The sequence below is a fragment of the Phaseolus vulgaris genome, chromosome 8 (genome assembly GCF_000499845.2).
Source record: "Phaseolus vulgaris cultivar G19833 chromosome 8, P. vulgaris v2.0, whole genome shotgun sequence".
In the NCBI taxonomy this organism is placed as follows: Eukaryota; Viridiplantae; Streptophyta; class Magnoliopsida; order Fabales; family Fabaceae; genus Phaseolus; species Phaseolus vulgaris.
The window spans coordinates 60,338,433-60,356,673 of record NC_023752.2 but is presented as its reverse complement, the minus strand read 5'-3'; the positions used below and the strand labels follow the sequence as shown (position 1 = coordinate 60,356,673).

The window sequence follows — 18,241 nt, the reverse complement described above, 5'->3', positions numbered from 1 at the left end:
GCAGATTAAGTTACAAAGCCACTTTGTCATTAAGTTCAAAAATCACCTGTTTAAGCTTTATTACAAGAATAACCATCTGAATCAAAATCCAGACATATTCCATTTCATGGGAAGAAAAAAACAAAAGAAATTAAACATAAAAAAACATAAAAGGTTCAAAATAACAATCAACTTCCAGATCTCAATGATTGGTGCATTTTATAGCTTCCAACAACATTCCGAATCAATGGTCTGGGGTATCTGAACGAAGAGCTGAAAAAGAAAATTGAGCACTTTGATCAGAAAACACGAACATGATGTTGGCTGAAAAACATTAGGCGATGAGTAACAGAAAAATGTCGTCAACTCAAGATAGTGCACCCCTTCTAAATGTATGTTTAGAATTTCAGTAAAGGACATAAAGAGTATTCTTGCTCAAAAGTTTGTTCAGCACGTAAAAGTATGTTTAGAATGCTTCCCCACGCATCACAATATTGTATTCAATATCCATCTTCTCTTTCCAAGAAAAACCCAGTAGTAGTGAAACAATTGTCCATTAATCCTTTTCACTAAATTTGTGTTTGCAGCAATGAGAAATTTTGGTTTGCGAAAACATTTTCCATTTTCATTTATTTTTTATTTTCTGAAAATTGTTCAGTTTCAATCTCAAAATTTAGAAAATGTGTATGATTTTATCTCTTACTTTCATTATAAATTCCCTGTTTTACTTCTAAAAAAATATGTTACAATGGCTCATCAATAAACGCACAAACAACACAGAAAATAAAAACAAGTAATTTATTCTAAATTTTAGCCTGATTTCAAGAACATCTTCTGAAATTATTTTCTAATGATCAACCAAAAATACTTTAGTTTCATTTCCCGTCTTGTTCGAAAATGAAAACAGAAAATGCTCAAAGTAAATCTCATGTGACAAGCATTCTCCATTGATCCTTAACAAGGGCAACGTCTCAGCCCAACCAATCTCGTTTCCACAAAATAGGAACTATTAGTCATGGATGCCACGAGCAATGTACATACACAAAAACACATACATACATACATACATGATATTAAGAATAAAACAAAACAGGAGACAAAGGTTACCGAACCATATCAACTGTGTTTAACATCAACTAAAAAACACATGAAAAAAAAACAGAGAAATGGAGCATGCCAAATAGAAGGATCTGGTGAAAGCTAATTCGTACAAAACGGGAATTGATCCTCCCACGACATGGTTACGAGGAAGGTAAACGAAGCTAAAAATCAAAATTCGCGATGACTAAACTAGGGTTATTGATTTGGGCGAACAAGGGAATCAATTCCTATACTCCACACACAGATGAAACGTCTAACAATGATTACAATATTTTCATCTGAAAATAAAATGGATGAAATTAAGTGAAATAGATGATGAAATTTGAGAAGAGAATAGAAGATTACTAGGTTTTTCAGGCTTTCCATCGACCCATTTGGCGAGAGCGAAATGAACCTTCTCGCGAGAGAGGGATTCGGCCTTGTAGGGTTCCTTGAGGCAATTTCTAACCAGATTGGCGCATATGTTAGAGTATGTGATGTAGGTCATACCCGCTGCTCTCCAAAACGGCACCGCTCCGCTCGACGCCATCTTCACACTTTCTTTCTCTTTCTCTTTCTCTCTGAAACGCTACACTTTCTTCCTTACCAATACCAATGCATAGAACCTTTCAGACACACTATGCTATATGGACTCTCTAAAGCCCACTCAAGCCCAGTCCAGCCCGGCCCAGGTCTTCATTTTACTTCTCGGCCCACTTTTATTTTTCATTTGGCAGTTTCTTCCTGCACCCCTACATTTTTTTCTGCACCCCTACAAGGTTGCGCAAAGACAAAACTGTCCCTATATAAAACTGTACATTTTTTTTATTTTGGATTATGAAATCCGGTAAATTTTCGGATTTGTGCTTCCAGTAAAATTTCGGATTAGTGCGTCCGGTAATTTTCCAGATTGGTGCTTTCGGTAGTACATGAATGACAGTGTTAATCCAAAATAAAAAAAAATACAAAACATCTATAATTGAAAAAATCATTTCAAATCCACCAATCCGTAATTCAAAAATATGCATTCTGGATTCAAAAATTCATAATTGAAAAAAATCATTCTGGATCTACCAATCCGTAATAGAAATTAAGCTTATGGATTCAACAATCCGAAAATCAACAATTTATACAAACTTTGCTTCCAGAACACCTCCTCTTCCGGAATGCAACATGATTCACTTCCAGATTGATGAATCCGTAACACACTCCTAAATCCTGAATTCAAATAACAGGTGAAGGTCAGTTTCAAAATTTACAAAAATGTGGGGTGTAGGAAGAAAAATGTAGGGGTGCAGGAAGAAACTGCCTTTTAATTCTCTGCATGTTCTCCAGTTTTATTTTAGGTTAAAATATAATTATGTTCCCTTATTTTTTTAATCCCTAATTTTGGTTGTCCTTCTTGAAACTAAAACACATTTATGTATTTATCTATCTAAATATGTAAGGAGACTTTTTCTACTAGTTCAATTTTCAATATTATGATCTTGACAACTTCAACATTTACCAAAATTAAACTCATGACATGTTTTTCTTATAATTTTTTTTATCACAATAATTAAAATTTTATTAATAATTTTTTCTAATATTATAATTTTTTCATATTTAATGATAGGTATAACACTTTTAGTGTGCTGATAAAAAAATAACACTTTTAATATTTTAAAAGATATTCAGTTAAATATTTCATATATATGATGAAAGAATGAAGTAACATTTGAATCATATGAAAGAGACCTATCTTATTCAAAGAAAATAGTTTTTCAAAATTATGAAAATTAGGTCATTCAAATAAGAAGAATCCACATTAAGAATACATACATGAATGTAGGTCTACATGGATTTGTTGAAATATAATTAGTTGAAAATAATAATGTAAATCATTATTGATAAGATTAATTATATTTATAATTAATGTACAAATGATACTATTTTATGATAATAATAAACTTCTGAGATCACAATTGATTTGAAAACATATGCTTGTACCATATTAACATATAAAATTAACATCAATATTTAATAATGATGTTTATGATGTATTATATATTCGTCTTTGTTGAGAAATATTTAATATGTGTAAATCTCAAAGAAAACGTAGCGTATTAATTAGATATTAAATTAAAATTTTTGACTAAAAGTTTCAATATTTTTGACAATATTTTATTTAATTTTATTTATTTAAAATGTTAAAAAGTACATTAATCTTGAAAATAGTGCAAGAATTATGTTTACAATGGATGTAATTATTATTAAAATATAATGTGTGTGTATATATATATATATATATAATATTTTTATATTTTAATGTTTATAACTAAATTAGATCGGTTAATCGTAAACTGTTATGATTACATGTAACATGTGAACAAATAATATCAAAATAAAAATAAAACTTAATAAACTACTTAAAAACTTGAAATAATATTATATATAAGAGTAATATATAATATATAAAGATAGTGGTTCTGTTTGTTAAATATTATGATATTACTTAATAGTATATGCTATATATTATTTAAATAGCACACTATAGTTACATTTAATTTTATAGATAAATACGACTATTCTATATCTTTTCATTAATGTCATTGAATCATATTTAAAATAAAAAAATGCAAATAGTTGAATTAAAAATTAAATATAACTACAAATAATTAAAAATTAATTAAAAAGTTAAAGATCAAACTTATATATAATAAAAATTTAAGAAAATAAAATTATATTTTAGAAAAAATAAAAATAAAAACTTTGAAATTTATACTGATGTAAAAGAATATATATATATATATATATATAGACACATATATATAGATATATAATGATTAAATATTTAAATGCAAAACAAGTTATTGGAAGTGATTTGAAGTATGTTTTTAATCTTACTATAAACATGATTCTTTTGTATATTTTAAACAGAAAAAAAATTATTTTTTTTCTCCTAATTATTAACATAGAAAACTTATTTCACGGTTATCTGTAAATATAATCAACTCGCAAAATTAATTTTTCATATATAATTTAAATATTTTATTGTTAAATTAATTGAGCAAGTACAGATTATATAAATAAAAATATTAACATTGTGTTCTCTAACATATTTTTAATATACGTTATTATGAAATAAAATTTAAAGAAGTCATAAATTTTATTACAGTTTATTTATCTAACAAGTCATGAAAAAACAATTTTGATAATAAAGCTAAGTAAAAAAATATAATAAATAATAAGATTTTTCCATTAGCAATTTAATTATGCTCAAACTTTTAAGACATATAATATGACTTTGATGTTAATATTTTTTCAAAATTTAATGAATTTGTAAATATTAAGTATGAAAGTTTGTTCACTTTTAAGTCAATAATATTTTATGTACATTCATATGATTTTAATAATAAAATCGTAATAGAATTTCAAATTTCAAAACAGTTAATATTTTGAATGCGGTAATTGACCTAACAATTAATGTTATTTTAATAAATTTTAGGTTAAATGTAAAAGTGATTTCAAATTTCAAAACAGTTAATATTTTGAATGCGGTGATTGACCTAACAATTAATGTTATTTCAATAAATTTTAGATTAGACGTAAAAGTGACATGCGGTGATTGACCGAACCATTAATATTATTTCAATAAATTTTAGGACGTAAAAGTGATGCAATTATATTTCTTAATAAGTTGACTTTATAATTGCATCAAGATATTTTTTTAAGAAGGTTTTAAGTTTATTATTTTATGACATTAAAATATGTCATTCAATTATAAAGGATAATCATCACAAGTTTATCAACTTTTAAGTAAATTACAAAAACCACACTTATCATAATTGATAAATTTGTTAACTTTAAAAATTACAAAAATCACACTTACTCAAAAACAAATAGTATTGTAAATATTTTTATGATTTATTGTTTAATTTTAAAGAGAAAAAAAAATTATAAATATTTTTGTAGTTCTATTTAATTTTTTTTCTATCATGTTCTTTTGAGGCATATGATGTAAGATGATAAATTATATGTTTGTAATGAAGAGTTACACTCAGATGATGTGGGACTTAACATTATGATATTGTAATTGATAATTAGTTTCCATAAATGAAGAACTTGGTTAAGCATGTTGAAGTAGAAAGATATTGATAAGAAAGAAGAAGTGGGTTGTGTTCTTAATGGAAAAATGGTCACTATTCTTGACCAACAGAGAGATTGATGACTTGCTTCTGACCCATGGTAGACTTAGTCAAGTTTTTTTTGTTTTTTTGTATGGTTTTATGGTTGCAGTAACTCGTTGATTAAACTAATCATGCCCACGTTCATCTTCAACATTGGAAGTGTAGTACTAGGCCTTAGACTAACCCATCTTGGTAATTTCAAACTCCAATAAAGAAACCAACACAAAGACACTCACTTGTGCTTCTCCACAACTTTTTCCCCCTCCTTTCCTCATGCATTCAGACCAAACAACTCAACTCAAAGGATTCTAAACTCGTGGATCTAACACAACCAAACTCATATGAGTTTCTGGCTCTGTCCTTCCTTTGACTGTGCTTTCTAAAACTTGAAACACAATGGATTTTTCAAGTGACTCGGGTGTGGTGCTAAGTGGTAACACTGCACTCTAGTGAGTTGTGAAAGCTTGTGTGAGTGTTAACTGTTTGTGGAAAGTTGGTTCTTGTTGTTTGTGCTATTCAGCAAGCAAATGGGTCCAAGTGGAACCATAGATTTTTCAAAGTGGTGGGTTAAGGAGAGTTGGAGTTCAAGTTCAAGGAAAGGGAACCCGGTTGTGGTGACCATGGAGAACCCCAATTACTCAGTGGTTGAAATAGATGCTCCGGACTCAGCATTTCAGCCACTTGACAAAGAGAGAGGTAAGAATGCAAAGCAGTTCACATGGCTTCTCCTTCTGAAGGCGCATAGAGTTGTCGGTGGCCTTGCCTGGCTTGGAAACTCTCTTTGTTCATTGCTCCATGCTGTTAAGAAAAGGTTGTTCTTGGGGCACGTGGAGACTGAGATGTCTGCAAAGGCAAAGTTTTTGTTTCGAGTGATTCTCACTTTTCTGGTGATGGCTTTGGCATTCTTGTTCTTTGAACTGATTGCTCACTTCAAAGGGTGGCACTACTTTCACAACCATAACTTGCACCTTCCACAAACATCAGAGTTCACAGGATGGTTTCACACTGCCTATGTTAGGTGGTTGGAGTTTCGAGCAGACTATGTTGCTCCCCCAATGCAATCTCTCTCAACCTTCTGCATTATTCTCTTCTTAATTCAGTCTGTGGACCGAATACTTCTCTGCCTTGGTTGTTTCTGGATCAAGTTCAGGAAGATTAAGCCCCTCATTGATGGGGACCCCCTCAATTCACATGATTTGGAAGGATCCAACCAGGGATACCCTATGGTACTCGTTCAAATTCCCATGTGCAATGAGAAAGAGGTGACACCCTTCTCTTAATCCTACCTAGTTACAGCTTGTTGCTTTCTGTTTAAAACAAAAAAAATGTTGTCGGTGCCAAAACAAATCAATCATGAAGTGGTTCCTCAGAACATACTATTATTATGATGATGATGATGATTCGTCCCACCTTAATTTTTCTTTTTTTCTCATCATAAAGTTTCCTGTGTTGAATTATAATAACAATAATGATGATGATATTGTCCCGTTCTGATTATTTATCTGATGGGCAGATTAGTGTGTTGATTTTATGGATTGCAACTCTTCCTGATAATGATGTTGATGAGTTTGGCATTAAGTGCTTGTAGGTATATGAACAATCGATTTCAGCAGTGAGCCAACTTGATTGGCCAAAAGATCGGTTGCTTATTCAAGTTCTGGATGACTCTGATGATGAGAGCATACAGTGGTTAATCAAGGGAGAAGTCTCTAAGTGGAGCCAAAGAGGTGTGAATATAATCTACCGTCATAGGAAGTTTAGAACTGGTTACAAAGCGGGTAATCTCAAGTCTGCAATGAGCTGTGATTACGTCAAGGATTACGAGTTCGTTGCTATTTTTGATGCTGATTTCCAACCAAATCCAGATTTCCTCAAGAAAACTGTTCCACATTTTAAGGTGGCTAGATATTTTCCCTTCTTCCTTTCTTGCTTTTCCAAATACTCTATCTATGCTTTAGTTTCCCATTTTTATTCTTGAGTGTGTGTGGTCTCTGCAGGGCAATCCTGAACTGGCATTGGTGCAGGCTAGGTGGGCCTTTGTAAACAAGGATGAGAACTTACTGACACGACTCCAAAATGTTAATCTGTGCTTCCACTTTGAGGTTGAACAACAGGTTAATGGGGTCTTCCTTAATTTCTTTGGTTTTAATGGAACTGCTGGTGTTTGGAGAATAAAAGCACTTGAAGAATCTGGTGGCTGGCTTGAGCGGACAACTGTAGAAGACATGGATATAGCGGTCCGAGCCCATCTGAATGGTTGGAAATTTATCTATCTCAATGATGTTAAGGTAACCGTTTTGTTTTTTTCAAGTAGAACAGATCTTATGTTTTGTTTTATTTTGTTGTCTGTTGGGTTTTAATCAAAGCTAATATAAACTTGAGTTGGATGAAATAATTATCTGCAGTAATTCAAAGACATGTTAGACTAAATTTTGGGGTGAAATACCAGTGAAAAACTGTTCATGTGAATAATTCAGTTGCAGTAGTTAATCTAAAGAAACTTCTTTCAGGTGCTTTGTGAGCTTCCTGAATCATATGAAGCTTATAGGAAACAACAACATCGATGGCATTCTGGTCCTATGCAACTCTTTCGTTTGTGCCTTCCTGCGATTATAACCTCAAAGGTGATGATGCATTTTCATTTATTGTCTATGCACTGTTTTGTGGTAAATTGCAATCTAAAAATGTTCTGATTTCATAATATTGCAGATTGCATTCTGGAAGAAAGCCAACCTAATTTTTCTGTTCTTTCTGCTTAGAAAGCTAATCCTCCCATTCTATTCTTTCACATTGTTCTGCATTATTCTTCCTTTGACAATGTTTGTCCCAGAAGCCGAGCTTCCTATCTGGGTTATTTGTTACATTCCTGTATTCTTGTCCTTCTTAAACATTCTTCCTGCCCCAAAATCCTTTCCCTTCATTGTTCCTTACCTCCTCTTTGAGAACACAATGTCAGTTACCAAATTCAATGCCATGGTCTCCGGTTTGTTCCAGTTGGGAAGTTCATATGAATGGATTGTTACGAAAAAAGCCGGTCGGTCATCAGAGCCTGACCTATTAGCTGCTGAAGAAAGGGATTCAAAGGCCATGAGTCTCCAACTTCACAGAGGGACTTCTGATAGTGGACTTTCTGAGCTTAACAAAATAAAGGAATGCCAAGAAACAGTTCCTAAACCCCCTGTGAAGAAAATGAACAAGATATATAAGAAAGAGCTTGCCCTTGCTTTCTTACTGCTGACTGCTGCACTTAGGAGCTTGTTATCAGCTCAAGGCATGCACTTCTACTATTTACTATTTCAAGGTGTTTCATTCCTCCTTGTAGGTCTGGATTTAATTGGCGAACAGATGAACTAGAGGATCAGAAAGGATGTGTAAAGTAGAAAATTGATTGTTACAAGGTTCAATAATTAAAGAAGCCAACCAATGTGGATTTACAAGACAAGTTGGTTTTCGCAGTTATATTCATGGTGCCTGAATAAGGCTCAGGTAACATGCTGAAAGCCACCGTGGGTCATATCATAAATAAGTGTTATTCTTTAAGGCATTTATAGATTTTTTCTTTCTTTCTTTTTTCCTGGCTTTACTTGTCCATCTATTGTTGTCTATCACAATACATTCATTTTTCTTTCCCTTTTGAGTTTTCTGTGACGTTGAGCTGATTCATTTCATGTCAGGATAACCCTGTTGCTTACCTCACTTTTGGTTCATATGTATGTATGTATCTGTTGAATGACACTGATATGTTTCAACTCCCAACAAATACCTGCTCACTTAAATGCGAAGGTTTATATGTTTCTGGAACCAAATTTCACTGCATGACATTTTGGTGGTACAAAACCATGATGAATACAAAAAACATGGTGAAATCACCACAAAAGTAAATATTTTATGCTTCAAAAAACATGGCTGGGAGGTCAACTTACCTTGTTACCAAATATGCACTTTGTTTATCTATATCATGATTATTTCTGTGAGTTAATTGCTGAAAGTAGTTTTGAATGGTAAAAGAAAAGAAAATAGTGTCGGCAGGAACGTGTTCATTAATAAGGATTTTGTGCCTTGGATTTGGCCAGGGATAGTGTCCCACTTGGACCCATTTGTTTTAATTCAAGCTTTAACCATAACCAAAAAGATATTTTAGGGCATACTTAACTTCCAAATTCGACCCATGTCAATCGCCATTTCAATAATTGTAGGGCACATGTGCACATACCTCTCAAGAAGGCTGGTGGCCCCTGCTGTCTCAACAAAGCATTTTTTTTATGCTTTTGAAATACTTAAGTCCACAATCCATCATAACAAACATGCTCTTTCTTCAGCACTTTACCAAGAGATTGTAGCCAAGATTCTAAACGAATTTAAAAGGGCAACTCTTTCCTCAATAAAATTTTAAATAGTCCTACGGGTTTACATGATCTGGCCACTTTACCAACTAATTCTGGATGTACTTTACTTTTATCTTTCAATCTCTGACATAAAAATTACATTTGACATTTGTTTCCATGTCATTCAATTCAATCTTTGATCTTACTGCTGTTTTTATTTGGATGCAAAAGAAATGAATGACCCTCCCTCCCTATCTTCTTCTCTAAGATTTTTATCACAAGAAAAAAAAACTATCGACAAGTTTTGGTCACACCATACGTTTTTCAAGTAAAGAATCGTTTTCTTGGTCTCAGTTTAATGTTTTCTAAGTTTTGCAATTTTCTTTTGATCTAACTTTAAGGTGAAGTGAGTTTCCACCTGCCAGATAAATATTTTTTTTTCTAAGAAAGACGTTTGTGGATCTCTCCGAAGGCAAACATTTCTTTCATTCCATATAGGTCTTAGGAAAGAAGTGCAAGATGTTTATTGACAGGACATTCATCAAAAAGCTAGTTACCATCTTTTTGTTTTGTGGTGTTGACTGTGTTCATCTATCCTGAATCACAATCAACGCTCAAAAAGCATACAATAATAGAGAAGGGAGCATCAGTGCACGTGTGTTTCCTTCAGCCTAATTGTAGTAAAGTGCAAACCTCAATTTTCTGATATTCAGAGGAACAAAGAAGACAGCATGCAAAACTAAGAAGAATGAACATAAAATCAGTAACCTTCATTACCAAACTACTTTTTATTTTTATCATTTGTAATGTTCAACACAAAAACAACCATGATAAATCATCCCTCAATATTTCTTCGTTATACTAAAAGAAAGAGTAAAAGTTACAAGTTTTTTTGGTTTAGGCAGTGCTTAATATTGGACCTACAACACTTTACCGGCATATAATAATACCAAAGGTTGATAGAGAATTGGTTATGGAAAACGCTTCAATGTAGTATAAATATGTTATAAGAAACTTGTCTTTATGTGATTGAGGATTCAGTGGAGCAGTCAGCTATAGTGCCATACCGAACGATCCTTGGACGTTACTGCTAATGCTGCCATAATCGTGCAATCTTTAGACCCTTCTTTTAAAGGTGGCACCACTCTTGACCCATATTTCCAAAAGCAGTGTCCCTCTCCCTCTAACTCCAAGTGTCCCATGCACTCACTCTCCACCGACAATTCGGACCTTGGAAAATAGGACAAGGAAGAAAGACATTTCACCATTAAGGTATTTAAATTTTACAACGTATATCTGTGTTACTGGTTCATGTGAATTACGTTGGGTCGAGGTTTCTTGGTATAATTTGTAAAGCAGTAAAAAGTCATCTGTCAACTGAGTATTTAATTCATATATTAGCTCATTTCAATTCAAAGTAGACATAAAAAAATTGTATTGCACCCTGAAATTAAAACTTCACTGTTGAGGAAAGGGAAATGCAATGCAATTTTCTTCTACTCGACATCACATGTGAGGATGTACTATTGTTGGATGTTACAGAAAGAAAACAGTATTTCAACCTAAATATTTAATGTGTATGAAGTTCTAGATATCTTGAGTTTTAATGAGGATATGAAACATTGCTTTGCTGAGAATGTAGCAGTAACATTTCATTTCACCTTGTCTCACAGCCAAAAATGTGACGTCGTATCCAACGTACTATTCCCTTAACAAGTTGTGCAATGAGTTCGTCTGCAAAGAAACTGCAAACGTGGACATGAGTCATATTTCCGTCATATATGCCTTAGAAACTTGTCTGTTTCCACATCATTGATATGTGCACAACTGTTAACCAAAGAGTAGTTTTAACTCTGTCTAAGGGAGGACAAACCACTTTCTTCATTTATCTTCTCGTAATGATGTGTAATCCTTCACCATTAAAATCTCCCCGCATAACTTTCGTGGAACTTGCTCCAGTTTCGTACCCTCTTGCCATGCTTGTCCTACTGAGACCCCAGGTCCTAGATAGCGAACATACACAACAATTTGATCGTTGAAAGGATAAGGATGCTTAACTGCCAAAACAAAAGCCAATAATATTGGAGCATATCCGGACTTAGAAAAATGACACGATCACCCAGCTTGTTTCTAGTGTATGACAGGGTAAACCAATGAAGAGGTACAATATAACTAAAAAATAATGCAACAAGAATACACCATGCAGACATCTATCACAGAAATTAAGTTAATTTTAACATCTAGAAGTCAATATAAATACTTTAAACAATATAACATTTGTACTTGCAGTTGTAAATACTGAGATTCTCTTTACAAAAGAAATAAGTTGCTACCTGGTTTTGGAAAGCCTAATGGGAGCTCTTTGATATCATATAGTCCATCCCCAAATTCATATGCTAAATCGCATGGCTGTTCAGTTGACATCACTTCCTTAAGTTGTCTCACCGCAAAATACAAAGGGGAGAAGGAGTCAGCAAATGCAGCTAAAAGTGACCCACCTGGGAAGTTGTGAAATTAAAAAAATATATAAGTAAATTTAATATTAAGGACAATCAAGATCTAAGCTTAAAATAGTGAATTACAAACCATAAAAGAAAAAAATCCAAGCCAAGCACCAGAAATGAATGCATCAAAGGTCCTTGATTAAATCACAATTATATAAACGTCTTGAAGAAAAACAGCAAGATTATACAACCAATTAATCCTTCTTGTATATCTCTATATAGATTATTGAAACATTAGGACTCAGAAACCATGATTTAACAAATTACAGAGTAAACAGGTAAAGATGTAAACTAATCATGACAATGGACAACGTACATCATTTGTCGTTCTACTGTTGCACAATCATATATAAACTCATTTTCACGGTTTGACCCCTTGGTGAATAGAAAAAAACGTACAAATTCAATATTACGGATCAATTTAAAGTATTTTGTATGAGAAGAATAAATTTCTTCTATTACTAACCATGCGAAATGTGAGTGACTAAGTTTATTGTGTATCTAAAAACTAACCATTCTTTCAATATTTTGAACCAATATGAACAATCAATGAACTATTTAAACATAACATTTGAATTTGGATGTGATAAAAAAAATCAGTGAGTTACATGCTCAGCGGATGTATATTTTATATATATGAAAAAGGGAAGAGTACATTACAAGGAAAAAATATATCCTATAAAACTCGAACTTCCCAAAAAGCAGCTTTATGAAAGTTGTACAATATAATAACAATCATAATTTTAACACTTCCCTCAAGCTAGACGGTATAAATTATATGCACCAAGCTTGGAACATACGAACCGAACTTTAGGCCCTTTTAAGGACCTAGTGAGAATGTCGGCAAGTTGGTCGTTAAAGATGATAGATCCAGTATGGAGCTCCTTCAACTGAGCTTCTTCTTGATAAAATGAAAATCAATCTCTATTATTGTTAGCCAAAAGTCAACACACCCTTTAATTTTATTCTAATTATATGCTTAACAACAAGGTGTAAAACATTTTATATTTGCATCAAATATCGTTAGACCTAAGTGCTCCTTTGGGCCTAACAGACGAAGGCATGTTGTTGTTTTCCGTCTGACCGAACAAACGAAGGCTTGTTGTTGTTTTCTGTCTGACCGAACAGACGCAAGCGCCTTTTGATTGTACACTTTGTCTGGTAGGCTTTTGCTTAGACAAAGGATAAGTATTCTTTGTGTGATAAGCACGAAGTTACGTTTGACTAGTCTTCATCAGATGCAGTTCTCTAGATTCTATTACTACATAATTTCACAAACACACTCATAAATTGTGAATGTAATGTTAATAGGACTCATTAGAGGTATTGTTTTTGTTCCATCTGGAAGTGTTAGGAGTGATAAACCTTGCCCTCTAAAACTCATAGTATTATTTTGGGCATATACACTCCATTGTAGACCAAGGAACGTGGCTTGTACATGTACTAAGGCATAGAACTATTTGATGTATGGTGAAGTGAGAACAAATATCATATAAATAAATTGAATAATACAAAGATAAATTAATACATAAACACACACATATATATATGTGTGTAAAAACATAGCTTATCTTTTGTATTAAACTTGTCATGTCATGAAAAGTAACTAAGGGTAAAAAAATCCTCTTACTTTGTTCTTATCTTGGTGAATGAAATTTGTGAGGAAAAGGGGATTGGATTCATCGATTTATAATATGCAGTTTTGCTACTTGAGACCCTAGACGGTTGTATACTAATTCAATTGGTCTAAAGCCCTCTGTAAGTTCCTTCAAACACTTAGACGAGCTAATCTTATATAAACCTGTTTTACTCATATGATCTTTCTAACATATGTTTGACTCAGTTTGCTTAATCACGTTACAAACTTCTCCAACTTGTAAGACGAAATCTTGAGTTTGTTTATCCTTCAAATGCGCCAGTTGAAACCTTGGGTTCATCTGTTCTTTGAAGTGCGTCAGACGAAGCCTTTCACATTGTCTGACATATATTTGTGTTGCTTAAAATAAAAACATGTATAATAAAATATTTAAATCATCTAATAATAACGTGATTTAAAACATTGAAAAAAAAATATTGTATTAAAAATTAAGGATGTTACATTGGGAACTCTTAGAGCATTTAAAACTTGTAACGCCTTTTGGAACAAGGCTGAGAGTAATTTTGCAAATGATATTCAATGCATTTATGATTATGCTCATAGACTGACTGACATTTGAAAAAATTTGATCACGACATAACCTCTTTTATAGTTGAATATGACATGACTTCTCTCTACATGGCTTCCTTGACATGACAACAAATGTCTCCAAATTTGATGAAGAATATCATGAATATCTCAAATTACAATCCAGCAATCAAGCAGAATCCTATACCTAGTCTGGCCTATTAACAACTTGCATTTCTCAAACCATGGAAAGTCAATGTTCATGTATTCTTGATGTGCTTTTGGTCACATTTATGGTAATACTTCTATGCTCTCTTCTCTTTCTTTCTTTTTCCAAATTTCCCATTTTATTACATTAGCCAATGAGTTCAAAGTGTGGCCAGACTAGTGATTATAGACTTTTGTTGTCTTTTTTTTTTCATTTTTTCTAACAAGAATAAAAAAAATGTCAATCTTCCAATATTGCAGAAATTTGGATTATGTGGCAGTATTCAGGTAAAGCATGTAAGCATATAAGTTTGATGTGCATTCAATATTAGACTAACAATACAACCTTGATGTGCATATTTTCATAAAGTGCCACAAAATTTCAGATTGAAGGGCATATTTCACTAAAATTAGTAATTGTGTGGCAAAAACAAAGAAACTTACTTATGATTCGCCCGTAGGCCTCTCCATCCTTGAAAGAAAATACGGCCTTATAAAGTATAAAAAAAAGCCAAATCGTCAGATGTAAGTAGTGAGTACTCAGTGTACAAGAGCGAAAAAACAAAAAGGAGATTATGAATTTACCTTTCTAAAGGAATTTATCCAGGAAATTGGCATTGGTCCTATGTAACAAAGTTGAACACTTATGAATTTAGTTTTCAAAGTTTAACGAGCTAAAAGTGAAAAACTAATACACACGAAACCATGACAAATACTTTCAACACAAAAGACACGTTGAGGGCAGCAGAAGTATTGGAACATGAAAGAAAGCAGATCAAATTTCACAGGAAAATAAACATTTCCTAATTCAAATGGAAGGTTTTTAAGAATCCAGTAAAATGAAGAAGTAAAAATCTTATACATACAAGAAGAGGGAACATATTTTAAGCACTAGGATTGAAGTGTGCATGGTATTAGAAAGCAAAGTATTCCATTCCTTCATGAGGACGTGAGAAAAGAATGGGGCAATAGGGAACAGAATGCATTCATTCATTGTATAAAATTTAACCCGACCTAGACTACTCCCAAACAACAACGATGAACAAATCAGTTCACTAACCTCCACTTGTTCTGCAGTTATAATATTCAACCACAACATCACCATTGTTGGAGCTGGACAACAATGTAGATGCACTTTTCCTCACTAACTTGGGATCCTCATACCGTGTACCAGCTATCTGCCAAGCCATTGACACAAGTCTGCGCAAAAAATTCCAGTGCTAAGCAATATGAATGTAGAACAAAAACACTTAAAAAGACAAGAAAATAAGGAGTGAAAATACCTAGGATTTAACAATCGCAGTAGTCGATGTCGCCTTTCCTCAGGTATATCTTCAATCTTCTTCCTGAACATAGAGAGTGAGTGTGTACCCGAGAGAGAAATGAGAATTAGAGTAGCAGCATGCATACATGAGTTACCATAGGTATGCAGCAGGATTATAGGAAGATGAGTCCAAAGGAATCAAGCCCATAGGAGGATCAATAAATGTCACCACGTCTTGTTCATCCAAGTAAGCCTTTTTACCACTCGGAAGAATTCGAAAGGGTTTATCATCCCAAGGTGACACATTCAATTGATTGCTTTGAGAAACAACACCACGAGTAGAATCCACAACCGCATTTCGGAACAATCCCAATCCTGCAAATCCAATTCAAAATAATTCAACACAATTAATTTCAGTTTAATTTAGGGTTTAAGGTAAAACTGTCAAGTGACGCACGAACGCACCTCTCAGCCGTGGATGCATTCGGCAGGAAAAGGAACGAGGAATCGGACGGTAATGATGCCGCCGCCGCCACCTCGGTGGCGTTAATGTGAGTGTCGTCACTGTTCCTGCCATCAAAGTGAAAACGCTAGCACGCTGCGACTGGGGCGTGTGGATATATAAAAACGCACCAAAACGAGTGTCGTTTAGTTACTATGCTAGAAAAACGACACACTGGTCCTTTCTTCTTATCTTTTTTACTTGCTTTTTACTTGAGCACTGAGAGTGTCTGCGATCTATCTGAAGAAATGCTGCTTCAAATTCAAACGAGGCAATTCGGTGCAGCGTGTCCACGGGTGAAGCTTGCACCCGCAAGCGCAACCGCAACGAAGAGAAGTGGCTCTGTTTGGTTGAGAAGGAGGAATTGGGGCCCAAAATGCTCGGTGGCGGCGGCGGCGTCGACGGCACAATTGGAAGTGAAGAGCGAGAGCAAAACGAAGCCGTTTCCGGCGGAGGTATCGAGAACCCTAATGGAATTGGCTAAGGTGGGGACGCTATGTACGTTGACCGAAGAGGGTTTGCCTCTGGGTACTGGGGTTCGATTCGCGGTTGAACCCGAACATGGCACTCCTTTGTTCTGCTTCAGTTCCAGTGCCAACACTAACATCTCCTCTTCTCTTCATGTTCAGGTACCTCATTTTCCCTCTCTTTCTCTCTCTGTCTCACTGCTAAATTTATCCATTCGATAAGCTTTTTCATGTCTGCGTTTGTTTATCAGTTTGAACAATTCGGATTGCGCACTCCTCAATGCAGTGTTCAAGGAACTCTTACCAAACCACAGGATCCAAAGGTAAGTGTAGCTAGTTACTTTTAGTTGAGTTCCCTGTCAAATTGAATCGGGATCATTATCATTAATCAAAATTCATCATTGTGTGTGCATGTATCTACGCAGCGTTTTGTTTCTGTGTGGAGGAAGCGGTTCGGAGAAGAAGTGGATCAAGATTCTATTTATATTATTGCTGTGGATCGGGTACTGCAATTGGAAGACATTCAGGAGGTAGAACTCATTACATAACCCTGATCTAGCCTTGAAATTGAACTTAATAAGACCTGTTTGGGTAATTCTCTTCCTAAACACTTTCATGGAGAAGAAAATAAGAAGGAAAGATGAAATGAACTTCTACATGAGGTAAATTAATTCATCCATAAGTTAAAATCATCTTGAAGAAAAGTTATGAGATAGTTGTTACTAATTAACCTTTGCATAAGTTAATTCTAACTTATTGGTCTCTTAGTCTTATGCTCTTGAGTGATGGTTTGCATTCAATTGTAGGATGGTGTTTGGGTAACCTCTTCAGATTACAGAAATGCTCAACCGGACCCTCTTAGAGACTCTGCACACAACTTAGTAACTGAGATCAACACCAACAACATGGAAGACCTTACTCGCTTCTGCAATGTCTATGTTGATTTGGATTTCCTGGTTTGTCAATGACACTACTCTATCTATGTTTATTTGTTTTCTAAATAATGTCATCTAAAACCAAAACGCATTGCTTGTGTTGACTGTGAATGTATTTGGAAGGTTTCGGAGGCAAAGATGATATGGGTTGATCGCTTGGGATTTGACATGAGGTTGTCATCCCCTCACAAAGGCGTGTTTGAGGTCCGCATTCCCTTCCCTAGAGAAGTCACCGATGGAAAAGGTGCCAAGTCCACGTTTAATTGTATGTCACAACTTGCTTGGGAGGTTGAAAGGAACTTCCAACATTCACACGTTCCAAAGGTTAAAGAGTTGAAGCCAGTCAGGTCACCTTTGCTGTAACCCATATACCAATTCTTCAATCTTTGTCAAACATTATCCATTCTAGCTTATTTTTCAAAGAATAATATGACAATGTTTATTGCACCTTCATTCAGTAGGCTCCATTATGTCTACCATTGTGTTTCAAAACTCTGGTTGAATATACTCAATAGGAAATGATTTTGAGATCAAATCTGGGTCGAATGGACTAATATAAGTGTTTGCATATTCATTAATAAACTCATACATCTATAAATGTGACGTTTATTTTACCAGTAGTATACAGACACATGCTAACTATAT

The 18,241-nt window shown here is 33.9% G+C and overlaps 4 protein-coding genes across 5 annotated transcripts; 2 read left to right on the top strand and 2 right to left on the bottom strand.

The window, feature by feature from the left end:
* Positions 1–5: 5 nt before the first annotated feature.
* LOC137825939 (ATP synthase subunit epsilon, mitochondrial) lies at positions 6–1,684 on the bottom strand. Its single transcript, XM_068631752.1, has 2 exons — positions 1,426–1,684; positions 6–252 (listed from the first exon to the last, which is right to left on the bottom strand). Exons 1-2 carry the CDS (start codon positions 1,607–1,609, stop codon positions 224–226), a joined length of 213 nt encoding a protein of 70 aa, XP_068487853.1. The 5' UTR covers positions 1,610–1,684; the 3' UTR covers positions 6–223.
* Positions 1,685–5,169: 3,485 nt separating this feature from the next.
* On the top strand, positions 5,170–8,988 carry LOC137824081 (probable xyloglucan glycosyltransferase 5). The gene is made up of 5 exons (XM_068629534.1): positions 5,170–6,490; positions 6,817–7,125; positions 7,226–7,516; positions 7,739–7,852; positions 7,938–8,988. Exons 1-5 carry the CDS (start codon positions 5,756–5,758, stop codon positions 8,580–8,582), a joined length of 2,094 nt encoding a protein of 697 aa, XP_068485635.1. The 5' UTR covers positions 5,170–5,755; the 3' UTR covers positions 8,583–8,988.
* Positions 8,989–10,931: 1,943 nt separating this feature from the next.
* On the bottom strand, positions 10,932–16,291 carry LOC137823623 (uncharacterized). Of its 2 annotated transcripts, none has more exons than XM_068628831.1 (8): positions 16,158–16,291; positions 15,848–16,067; positions 15,712–15,774; positions 15,489–15,628; positions 15,014–15,051; positions 14,873–14,918; positions 11,887–12,051; positions 10,932–11,610 (listed from the first exon to the last, which is right to left on the bottom strand). In XM_068628831.1, exons 1-8 carry the CDS (start codon positions 16,267–16,269, stop codon positions 11,435–11,437), a joined length of 960 nt encoding a protein of 319 aa, XP_068484932.1. In that variant the 5' UTR covers positions 16,270–16,291; the 3' UTR covers positions 10,932–11,434. The 2 variants fall into 2 exon arrangements, with proteins under 2 accessions (XP_068484932.1, XP_068484931.1); XM_068628830.1 differs by having other exon boundaries at positions 10,932–11,556.
* Positions 16,292–16,349: 58 nt separating this feature from the next.
* LOC137823621 (glutamyl-tRNA reductase-binding protein, chloroplastic) lies at positions 16,350–18,131 on the top strand. Its single transcript, XM_068628829.1, has 5 exons — positions 16,350–16,823; positions 16,913–16,984; positions 17,087–17,191; positions 17,468–17,617; positions 17,720–18,131. Exons 1-5 carry the CDS (start codon positions 16,350–16,352, stop codon positions 17,957–17,959), a joined length of 1,041 nt encoding a protein of 346 aa, XP_068484930.1. The 3' UTR covers positions 17,960–18,131.
* Positions 18,132–18,241: the final 110 nt, after the last annotated feature.